The sequence below is a fragment of the Callithrix jacchus genome, chromosome 5 (genome assembly GCF_049354715.1).
Source record: "Callithrix jacchus isolate 240 chromosome 5, calJac240_pri, whole genome shotgun sequence".
Taxonomy (NCBI): domain Eukaryota; kingdom Metazoa; phylum Chordata; class Mammalia; order Primates; family Cebidae; genus Callithrix; species Callithrix jacchus.
This window is the reverse complement of record NC_133506.1, coordinates 115,782,063-115,793,859: the sequence shown is the minus strand read 5'-3', so window position 1 is coordinate 115,793,859 and position 11,797 is coordinate 115,782,063. Positions and strand designations below refer to the sequence as shown.

The 11,797-nt window shown below is 58.6% G+C and overlaps 1 protein-coding gene across 18 annotated transcripts in view; it reads left to right on the top strand.

Moving 5' to 3' along the window:
- The first annotated feature begins 4,304 nt into the window (after positions 1-4,304).
- CACNA1G (calcium voltage-gated channel subunit alpha1 G) overlaps positions 4,305-11,797 on the top strand; it is a 67,614-nt gene continuing 60,121 nt past the window's right edge. For all 18 annotated transcript variants that reach the window (XM_035301239.3, XM_035301237.3, XM_035301231.3 and 15 more), the window contains exon 1: positions 4,305-5,284. In XM_035301239.3, the coding sequence (XP_035157130.3) occupies positions 5,043-5,284 (242 nt within the window). In that variant the 5' untranslated portion in view covers positions 4,305-5,042. The remainder of the gene's footprint in view (positions 5,285-11,797) is intronic.

Genomic DNA, 11,797 nt, shown 5'->3' with positions numbered 1-11,797 from the left:
GGAAAGAGTTCTCTTTCATTTGGAGCATCTGTTGGGTTGGAAGTCCTTCCCCAAATCTATCTGAGTGCTTTTTCCTGCAGAGAAAGCCTTCCTATGACCTCATCCTTTTCCCTAAATGTTGGGAGATGCTCCTGAGCCCTGTCCTTGGCACATACAACTTCTCAGTCTCCAGAAACCCCATGTAGCTTCCGTGGGTTGAGGGGTGGGGACTGGGACACATGGTTTGGGAAGGGCATGTGCAAAGTGATGGGGCTGACGGAGGTGGGGGAACCAGGGGGAGGAACTGTCCCTCTGAGCCCTTTGGGACTCTGCTGAGCCAGGCATCCTCATAGCCCCCCAGCTAAGCAACACAGAGAGCTGAAAGAGGCTACTAGAGATAAGAAGGCCTTCATGGGGCCACCACTTGTGGAGGATGTCAGCAGTGGGGAGGAGTGAAGCCGGAAGGAACCAGGAGACTGGATGGAGTTGCTCCCTGCACACGGTCACATACAGCCACACATGGTCACTGGGACCAGAGTCAGCTCTGTCTGGGCAGCCAGGCCCTCAGTGCAAGCCACCGGCCCATCTGGAGGGGATTAGTGCTCCGGCCAACAAGGTCAGCTGGCCCCTTTCTAGCTGGAGCCCACTCAACCTTGCCAGGAAGTGAGAGCTGGACAAGTGGAGCCTGGCCTGGGGAGGTGGCAGGGAGGGAGGATGGAACATGGTGAAGCACAGGTGGCCTTTTTGGCAGCCCCAGCCCTGGCTTTGGAACAGTCTGGGCAGCATGCCAAGCCCTCTTGCCACCGTAGTCCCATTGACCCTCATGAATGAGTTGGCGAGGCAGGTACCTTCAGGCTCGTATGGATAGACACTCAAGGCCCAGAGAGGGTAAGAGACTGGCCTTTGAGCCCTCAGCACTTCTGGTTCTCTGGGGTCTTCCGGATACAATGAAGACCCCTAAGGCTTCCTCTTCTCACAAGAGGTCCAGGCACCACTGTGGAGGTTGCCCTTGGTGTCATCTGTCCCTGTGGAGAGTCTGCTCGGCAGCTCCTCTCCCTCCTGGGATGAGATGTGCACACGATGATGGGATTCTGTAAATGGGTTCGGAAGGAGTTACCTCCTTAAAAGGGTTCGTTCTCCCAGGAGTGCTCGAATTTCTGAAGAGGACAGGGTCCCACAAAAATCTCGCTCAGATGCAGGATGAAGAGTTCCTGCAGCATCCCTTCCCCTTTGCTGGTCCCTCATGGGTATGCACTGGTTCTACCAGCAGAACAGCTGTGGGCCAGGGTCACTGGAGACAAGGCCATACGGTTTGGGCAGTCACTTAGGTAACTTCATCTTTCTGAGCACCCCCCTTCCTTATCTGAAAAGTGGGGTCCACCCACCCAGTTCTCAGGGCTGTTAAGGTAGCTAAATGGGAATAATGGTTGTACCATCCCTGAGTAAAGGGTATCACAGATGGGAAGATTATCTCAGCTCCGCAGGGAGCCAGATGGGCTGTGAAGGAGGGGTAAATGCGGGGCTGCCGGGGCTGGCTGAGCAGGGTGTATATGGGGGGTTCTTCCTCAAACCCAGAAAAGCTCTTAGACAGTTAGGCTAAGTGTCTTTGTTGGGAAACTGAGGCCCAAAGAAGAGAATTTCTTGTCCCTTTGTTTCCCTTTCCCTGCCTGAAGTGATTCATTCACCTAACAACTTTGTGCCCGACACTACACAAGGCCCTAGTGAGCAAAATGAACATAGCCCCGCTGGGAACACAGAGCCTAGATGGGGAGACAATCATTTCATTACTGCAAACACAAACATATAATCCCAGCCTGGGCTAAGTGCTGTGAAGTTCCAGACTTATGTCTGGCTCGGTGCTGTATCCTGAGCACCTTGGCACTTAAGAGGCATTGAAATACTTGCTGGAAAGAAGGCCACTCTGAGGAGGTGATGTCAGAGCCGAGGCTTGGAGGGCTGGAGTTAAATAAAGATGGTTTCAGGTCTTCCTTAGCCTTCCCTGTGGGTCCTGCCTCTGCCTGCTCTCCGGCACTCAGGCTAAGGGTAAGCATCTCCGACTGGCCGTCAGCCCCAACGTGCCCAGTACAGGGATCAGATCCTTTCTTGTGGGGCCAGTCTTCCCTAGGTCCTGAACCCAGGGAGGTACACGTGGATCTCTGTTTATCCAGATGGTGCTTTTGTGCCTGCCCTCCTTTCGGTCATATTCTAGAACAGAGTTCAGCTCACAGTCCAGGGGTGGTCGGCATGATGGATGGGGTGTGGAGCCTGCTGACCACCAGGGGACCTGATCATTGGGCTGAGCCAGCCTCTCTGGCCTCATTTTCCCCTCTGCAAAGAAGGAGTGATGAGTGTCCCTACTTCTTGCGCCAGCCCCTGGACCTCTACCCTGGCGGGAAGGGCAGGCCAACACGGCAAACTGCGGACACACGGGAGGGAGGAAGGTGTCAGACGCGCGGAGCAACCATAAATAGCCCCCCTCTCCCAGAAGACGGCATGGAGTTCAAGACTCTGGCGCCGCATACTCAGAATGAGAGCAGAGACTCTCGCCAGGAAAAAAAGGCACTTAGGGGATCTGCTCATTAGCATGAAATGCAAATGAGCCCGCCCGGCCTCATTTGCACAACTCTGTGCGTGGATTCGGCGAAAGGGCAACCAGGGAGACGAAGGCGCAGCAGCCACTCTGCCACTTCCCCCATCCCCTCCCCCCATCGGCGGGGCGGGAGCTGAGACGACCCAAACCCGTGGGGTGGCGGGAGGTGCGCGGGGCTGCGTGGGTGGCGCAGCCTTAGGAGAGCGAACAACGCCCAGGAGTGAGGGATGAGGGGTGGTGATGCAGGTCATCCCGCCCATCCCTCCGCTTCTCCGCAGTGGCGTAAGCACCTCAAAAATCTCCGGAGGGGGAGCTGACTGACCCACCAGGTTTCGCCGTGTCTACCTCTCGAAGATGTTGGGGAAGCGCTTCCCGGCGTCGAATCCTCGATGTTCCCCACTCTACCGGCGCCCAGCATACCCGCGGCGCTCCGCTCCCGGGTACCCACAGCTTTCTGGAGTGGCGCAGGCGGCAGGAGAGAGCTAGAGCCGACTGAGCCCCAGAACTCGGGGAGGTAGGCGGGGCAAGGGCCGGGGTCTGCGCGTGCGTGTGCGCGCGTGGACAGCACAAACCTACGAAGATCCGCTGCAGGTAGGGTGGAGGTGAGCGAAGGCGGCAGGCCCGCTAAGTTTCAATTCCGCGGACACTCTTTCCCTAAGACACGTTGGGACTTAAGAGAATCTGAGGCACGAAGTTGGGAGATGGCGCTGGTGGGGACTTTGAAGGTCGAGTCGATAAAGCCCAGCTCTGTACTTCCGCCCCTCCCACACACTCGAGACCCCCACAGGTTTCTTCTTAGGGGTCCTCGCTCTGCTCCATAGCTGCTCCTGGGGATCCGGGCTCTGCAGTCCAGCGCGACATGCCTTAGGCCACGTGTTTCAGCACGAAGCTCCTGCGTGGAGTCCACGCCCTTCGAAACGCCCCTAGGGGCAAGGGGATGAAGCTCAGGAGCATCAACCTGAGGTCCGGTCCGGCGGGTTAGGGTTACGAGGTCAGGGTCAAAGTCTCAGAATTGGACTTAGGAGCACGACCAATGAGCCCAAGAGATTGGTGGAGGCCACGCCCAGACCATGCCTACCCCAGCCTTTCCCGAGCTCCGCCCGTTTCTCCAAGACCGGCCCCCTCCAGCTGAAGCCCCACCCCCGGGACATCGAGCTCCCTCCGCTCCTTCCCTTCCCCAGTCCCGCAGCCAGGCTCAACTCCAGGGTAGGAGATTAACCAGGTGGAGACCTGGGAAGCTCTGAGACCCTGGTCACAACCCTCACTCCCCTGCCGCCGGCCTTCTTTCTTCCCCGGGCCCGCCCAGAGCTGAGCTCCGCCCTCAGGCTGCGGCGCTGATCAGGGGTCGTGGACAAAGGATGCCTGGGGCCTGCGGCGCCAAGCCAGGAGGACCCCGCGCCGAATACTCTGATTCTTCGGGCTCCCTCCAAGGGAGTCCCAAAGACCTCAACAGCCAATAGGAAAGTGGGTTCGGTCTGGGCAGCAGTCTGATTGGCTCCAGCCTTCGGGAGCGGACCCAGGGGCAAGGGGAGGGGAGAGGGGCGGTCCTGGGTTTTGGGGTGGGAATCGGATTCCAGCTGCGGTTCCCTCCCGCGCTCCCTCCCGCACTGCCACGGCGGCCGGCCAATGGGCGCGCGGCTCGGGACCGGCGGTGTGCGGCGATTGGCTGCGGGGCTGGCTGGGGGCGGGGCCGAGGCTTGAAGTTGGAGTGAGGGATCCAGCTGTGGTGTGCGCCGGGCTCCTCGCCGCCGCTTTCGCTCGCTCGCTCCGCGTCTCGGCCGGAGGAGGAGGCAGTGGCGCCGGCGACAGCTACGGCAGAGGCAGCCACCGCGGCGGCTGCGGCGGCGGCATCTCCGCCTCCACTCTCTCCCGGGACGGCCCCCAACCGTCTCCCCGCCCCTCCCGGACCGTGAGCCCGCCGCGGGGCGGGGGAAGAAGCCACCCCCACCCCCTCCAAGCCCACCCCTAAAGAGATCCCTCCTCCCCTCCCCCGCCGCCTGGCGCTGAGCCGGGACGATGCTGACCCCTTAGATCCGGCTCCATCTGCGGCGCGGGAAGAGGGGGCGCCCCTCCCCGGACCCCCGCCCTCCGCCGCTGCCCCCCTTCTCTCTCGCCCTCTCGGGGCCGCTTCGCCGAAGGTAGCGCCGAATCGGGCAACCGGAGCCTGGGCGCGAAGCGAAGAAGCCGGAACAAAGTGAGGGGGAGCCGGCCGGCTGGCCCGGGGAGCCCCAGGGGCGCAGGGGAAGCGGGACTCGCGCCGGGCGGGGTTTCCCTGCGCCCCGGCGCTCCGCGGGCAGCATGCCCCTGCGGGCTGGGGGAGCAGGGCTGAACTGGCCCTCCCGGGGGCTCAGCTTGCGCCCTAGAGCCCCCCAGATGTGCCCCCGCCGGGGCCCCCGGGTTGCGTGAGGACACCTCCTCGGAGGGGCGCCGCTTGCCCCTCTCCGGACCGCCCGGGGCCCCGGCTGGCCAGAGGATGGACGAGGAGGAGGATGGAGCGGGCGCCGAGGAGTCGGGACAGCCCCGGAGCTTCCTGCGGCTCAACGACCTGTCGGGGGCCGGGGGCCGGCCGGGGCCGGGGTCAGCAGAAAAGGACCCGGGCAGCGCGGACTCCGAGGCGGAGGGGCTGCCGTACCCGGCGCTGGCCCCGGTGGTTTTCTTCTACTTGAGCCAGGACAGCCGCCCGCGGAGCTGGTGTCTCCGCACGGTCTGTAACCCATATCCTTCGGGGCACGACGGCCAGGCGCAGGGTCTGAAGGGGGACCGGCCGCACCGCCGGGGGTCGGGGGATGGGGGAGAGGACCCACCGCCAGGTGAGTCGGAGAAGTGAGCTCGCAGGGTGGGCGGACGAGAGGGGGGCTGCCAGGGAGAGGAGGGGGCATCAGAGTGGGAGCAGAGACGCGAGCAGGTCTTGGTAACCCGGGCTTACCCCACCTCCATACACACACCTCAGTCCTCCTGGGTGGGGGGTGGGATCCAGGCCAAGAGAAGAGAGCTGTGCCCCGCTGGTTCGCAGCTGGACGCCCTCCAGATGTGAGCAGGGTAGGGTCGTCATCCTCCAGATGTGGGAAGCTTCGGGAGCCTGGGAGCTGTACTCTGCCCGCGCCGGTTAGCGAGCTGGCTTTGGTTTCCGAGTTTGGGTGGGGGGGGCGATGGGGAGGAAGCTGCGGGGACGGAGGAGGGGGGAACCGCAATCTCCTGGGTTTCCCTCCTTCCCCCGCCCCAAAGTTTGCGGCGGATTCTAGGGTCTGATCTCCCCACCTGGTCCTTGAGGCTGAGGTTTTCACTGACCCAGAGGGAGATGTTGGGGGGGCGGGGACCAGGTCCTGGCCCACCTCGCCCCCCACCTCGCGGGTTGGAGGCACAACAAGGAGATTCCGGCGGCGGCTGATGTCAGGGGCACAGAATGAGAACAAGATGTGGTGGAGGGGAGCTGTCTGCCCCCCGGAGCTGGAGTGAAGCCCCTTTCCGCTAGAGCTCAGTGCGGCGAGTGCCTCCTTCCACCCGATCTCCTGCGATGCAGGGTGCTTAAGGTTGGGTTGGGGAGTTTTGTGCTGGATTTTTCTTGTGAAGGGAAAGACTGTGGCAAGAGCTTTTTTAGCAAGTGGGGGATGGGATTTTGCTGGTCCAGGTTACTCCTCCCCTTTCACAAATAAAGAGTGCTCCTGTAGACCAGGTATGGGGGGCCGCAGGCCTGCGAAAGTACTGGGGGACCGTGAGACTGTAAGTGCAATCGCTAAGGAAGACTCGGGTCCACCACCCCAGGGTAGAGAGAGGTTTGGGGAATGCAAGCCCCAAATTCCTGGGAGATGGCTTTAGCACTGCCCCCTGTCTGCCCAGGCTGGAGTGGTAGGGGAGACCCCCAGTCAGCCCTGAGCACGAAGTGCCCCTTGACACTTGCCTGGCCCCAGGCTCCCCAGTGGGTCCTGCCACCGAGGGAAGGAAAGGTGGGATGAGGTTTTGCTGCCATCCCAGATCTGGACAGTTTCTCCTGGTTCCTTCCTTCCAGCTCAGAGGTTCTTATAGATCAGGGTGGGAGGCCGTAGGTCTCCCTTGCAGCCCCTGTGAGCCTAGCCGGGACTCTGCTTTGGGGAAGGGGGTTGGAAGGTTGGTGCCGCCCTCACTCTCTGCAGCTCTGCTGCCTCTAGTGAGCAAAGTAGGGATGAGCTTGTGACCCCCCCCAAGCCCTCATCCTCTACACCCTATGGGTCTCTGGGAAGCTCCCCTTATCACACCCTCTCTTCATCCCCTGACCCTTCTTCCTTTCTCTCTGAGTTGCAGAAAGAGGGGTGCGGGTCTTAGAGGTCTGTGGTCCTGCTGAATAGGCACAATCTTGAGATCTAAGCCCCCACTCCCAGACCCCTTTCTCCAAGGCAGGGATGGAGATGGAGAACTGATATGGCTGGAAAGGATGGGCTCTGAGCAACACTCCTCCCTGCCCCTAACCGTTTACCCTTTCCATGAATGGGAAAAAGCATCAACCTCTATGTCCTCCTTCTCAAGGGTCCCAGGGGAGGTAGAGAGAGATCTTCTGTCCCCTTTCCCTGAAAACAGACCTCTAGGCTAGCATCTCCTCTCACCTGCCTTCTCTCCAGGTGCTAGTGGAGGCTCTGGAGGCAGACTCCTTAGATCTGGGGTCTGGACAGGGACAAGTGTTGAGGAATGGCCTGAGAGAAGAGAGGTGGGAGGTCAGCACTCACCTTGGGAGTCGTGAGCAGCTTCCCACAGGGGAGTGGTAATCTGGGGGTGTGGGGCATCAGCATTACCAGGTCTGGAGGAGCAGCTAAGCCTGGGTTGCCTGAGGATGGGTTGAGAACAATTTTTTGGCAGGGAGCTGCCTAAACTGTGGCCCTCACCACTTCCATCCTACCCAAGTGCCAAGAGGCACCTGTATTGCCAGAGGGTCTCTGAACTGCCTCCTGGGCCTCCCTCTTTCTGTTTGTGGTATCTGTGACTTCCCCCAGGCTTCAGGAGGTCCTTCTACACCTCTGAGCCTGAGGGACATAAGGACACTCCTCTCCACCCCTCCAACTAACTGAAGCTAGTTAGGCTTTTCTCGGTACATTCTACTTCTTGGTCCCTCCTTTTTAAGAGACCAGGTTTCCTAGAGAGGAGATCTAGACCCAGGTAGAAAGAGGTGTGTGTGTGTGTGTGTGTGTGTGTGTGTGTGTGTGTATGTGTCAGGAAGGGAGGGCAAGAACAGGCACAGAAATGCAAGTTTTGGTGTGGACAGCAGTGTACTGGCAGACAGTCACCCCTGCCTCGGATGAAGTGCCGGCCTTTCCAGTGAGTGTTCCTGCGAGTGTAGGGAGCGCACTCCCCTCCAGGGGAGGAGTTCCTCCGCATTCCCTCTCTGGCTGTTGTGTCACATCTGGAAGTTTGTGTAGGAGTTCCTCCAAGCTCAGAGCCCAGCACAGCTTTTTCTCATTTGGAAATCACAGGCTGGCATTTGGGATGCCGAGGGAGAGGGGGAGTGGGACAGGGGCCAGAGGGGGAGAGGGGAGCCTGCCAGGAGTGGGGGGAGGAAAGGGGGAAGGCCTGAACGGCAGGAGCCCTAATGGCTTCCAGAAGTGAGTGTGAGTGAGTGACTGTGCGTCACTCTGTGTGTCTGAGTGTGCCCCTCTAGAGGGGTGGGGGCATCTCAGTTTCTGGAGTCTTCCTTGCCACACTGTCCCAGTGCCCCAAGTCGGCCTATTTCTCTTACCTAGGGAGAAGTCCCCATTTCTGTCCTCAGAGGAAAGGGTGGGGGGGGGGTGTTCTTCCTGTGTCTTCATCAATTCCCTCCTCCAATTTCCAAAGCCTAAGCTTGCCAGAGGAGATTCTGGGGAGAAGGGCTGGGGCTGGAGAATTGAATGGAATTGAGGGGGGGCCAGATCACCCCTTGGCATGGTTCCTGCCCCAGGCCCACTTTCCTTCTGGGACACACACACACACACACACACATACACACATACATACACGCCTTCCCACCCGCTCTGCTCCACCGCTCTGCTGGGGGACTCCCTATCACCCGTAGTGCCAATTGGAGCCATTCCTGGGATTACCCCCACCACATAGCCCCCCCTCACCCTCGCCTGCTCCTACCCAGCACTCACCCCGCCCTGCCTGCCTCAGCCAGGATGGCGACAGACACAACTGCTCACACGCAGACATGCGCATGAGCGCACACGCACACATACACACGCGCACACACACACACAGAGTCACAGACATTTGAATCAGATTTCTGGCCTATTTCCTCTCCCAAAGATTCCAGCGGACTGTCTCTCTTGTGTCTCTACATCTCATGTCTCTGTCTCTGGGTGGGGCCGGCTGCCTTTTGTGAGCTTCAGTTTTCAATTCAGCTGGAAGCCTCTCTCCCCCTACACTCACACACTGGAGCATGGTAAAGGGGGAACCACAGGGAACTAGGCTTTAGAGTCGGGGCTCTGCTGGGGGAATCCCCCTTTGTGCTTCAGAGCAGGGTGGAGCTCCTACATCCCCTGTAGCCCTAGGGGTTGCCAGTAGACACCAGCTCTCTGTGGGATGGGTGAGGCAAGGACCCCCTCCCCTACCGCTCACTTACTAGAAGGCCAGGACTCCTGGGTCCAGGCCTATTTTCTCCTCAACATTCCTTAGTCTCACATTTCCAGGCTCCTAGGAGGGAATGGGGCAGCTGGAGGGCTTGCTTCTCAGCTCATGCCCAGAGCCCTTGTGCCCCGGGAGGCGTCCTGGCCACCCCACTTCTCTCCCCGCTTCCCTCACCCTTGCAGCTGCCAGGCTAAGCAAGGGTTCTATCTAGATAAAGCCCCACAGAGAGGACTCATTTGTGGAGATAACATGCTCTAGTTCTCTCTCCCAGGAGGGAGGGAAGGAGGAGGGATGGAAGTGGGGTTCCTCTCTCTGCCGTTTCCTTTTTCTCTGCTTTTGATGGTGGGTTGTGGGGAGAAGAAAGAGCCTCCCCTCTCCTACCCCCTCTTTGGGATCCACTCCAGCCTGGACAGTCACCATAGCAACAGTAGACATGTGACTGCACAGGTCTCTCATAGTCACTATGGCAACCAGTGTCCCCCGTTCCCTTGGTTACCATGGGGATCTGTCACATGGTTTCCCCCCCAACCTGATAACCTGTGTGTCTCCCTGATTCTCCTCCCCTGCCTGAGGACGAGACAACAGCCTCAGTAAGGGGAGATCATGTGAGAGGGATCTCTTTAATTACCATGACAACAAATTCACACCACCTGGTGACACATCCTTCCGTTGTTATGGCAACAGAAGAACATCACACAGTGACATACTGCCATGTTCCCAAGGCAACGAGCCCTACTCTGAGAAGGGTGAAAGACCCTCCCCCATTAATTATTCCTCTATTCAGATTGTCCCAAATTGTCTTGTGCCTTGGTCTCTTCCCTGTCCGTTTATGCTTACTTGTCATGGAGGGAGAGGTACAAAGTGGGAAGGGTGTTACCTGGAAATAGGCTGAATTGCCAAGGGGACCATTAAGTAGGGGCTGCCATGGTCAGGAGCGGCGCATGAGGTTATTTAGGGGCAGCCTCTCCCTATAAGAGGGTTCCAGTCTGAGCCTGTATAAGGTGGGGACTGAAAGGGGGGCAGCTCCTCTGTGGGGTCACTTCTGTATCTTCTCCCACAGTTATAATCAATTCGCCTCTATCAAGGGAAACAAGGTAGGAAAACCTGCATGGGGAGACACATCTGGCTTCTAGGCAGGGAGATTGATTGATTGGTTGATTGATTGATTCATTCATTCATTCAGTCTTCTCAGGTATTGATCATCTGCTCCATGCCAGGCACTGCAGCAAGCTCCATAGGGGATCTAAAGACATATCAGAATGCCCCTGCCTGTCAGGAACCCCAGCCTGACAAGTGCACAGATGACTAATATGGTGGAACTGTGCCATTAGAGGGGTCCAAGCAGATGTCCTGGAAGCCCCTCTTCCTCAGAAAACTACCCCCTCCACATAGTGACATTCACTCACATGGGCTCCTTCCAGACCCTCTTTCCCCTGAGGAGGAGGGGAGGGGACCTGCGTGGGGAAAGCAGACTAGTTCTTAAGGGTAACCGTGTCCTTTCCTTTCCAAATGATGGCTCCCTTCCTTTCCCCCTTTTTCCGGGTTGACCCCTGGCTGACCCCCATTCTGGGGAGAGATCCACTACACTACAGCTCTACTCAGAAAAACAGTTCCATGGAAACAGAGCACTCTTTTTATTTCCTCCCTCCCATCTACTTACCCCCCAAAACCTAGAACTTAAAAAAAAACAAAAAACTCTTACTCTTGTAAGGGGGTGGTGGTTAGGGAAACTGCTGTGCCTTGGGACTCTTGGGGTGTCACAGACAGTGGCGAGCAGGGATGTGAGTCTAGGGGAAAGGACCTGGTGGTGGGGAGGAGAAGGGGGCTGCCAGGGGCTTGAGGGAGTCATGGGCTGCAGGGTAGGGCATGTGGCCCTGGGAGTCAGAACAGAGATGGGCTATGGCTGGGACCAGCTGGGAGGAACGTCCACAGGTTCATGAACATTCCTTATGGCCTCTTCATGCCTGGCCAAAGCCTTCTCATTCCAGAAGCAATATTTCACCCACTTGGGGCCCTACAGAGTCTGGCTTGGTGGGTCATGCCAGGAGCTGCCCCAATATCTCTCCCATCCCCATCCCCCAGGTGGTCTCTGGTCTCCTTTCTCCAATCCCCTGCTCTCTGCGAGTTTCTAGCCTCTACTCTACACCACCCTTCTCATATTTTCCTTAAGGAAAATAATATACTTGGTCATTTAACTATGAGTCTAGTGCCTGGAACCTTCTAAGGTCCAGAGGCCGTTTTGTACATTCTCCCGCTGATGGGCTGGAAAAGAGACACTCCATAGGATCCACTGTGTCGAAAGACCCAGGGTTTAGAAAGAACCCCTCTCTCCTGCTTGCTGTTTTGGCTGGTCTGGGCTGGAAGCCTGTTAGGGGAGGGGGTGGACATTGTCCACTCTGCACTGCTTGGGAGCTGTGCCTAATGTGGCGCCTGACACTTAATGGGTCCTCAATATTTAAATGTATGAATGTGCCTAGTGGTCAGGTGAGAGTGTTGAAAGGTCGGGAGGCCGGTGATGGAGGAGGGAGCCTTGGGCTCTGGTGCTGTGGCAGGGGGCACTGCAGCTTCGGACCTCTGCCTTCCACCTAGTGCCAGGGCAGTCATGATGGCCCCTTTCTGCCCGCCTGAGCAGCTAGGGTGTGCAGAGGAAAGTATCGTAGA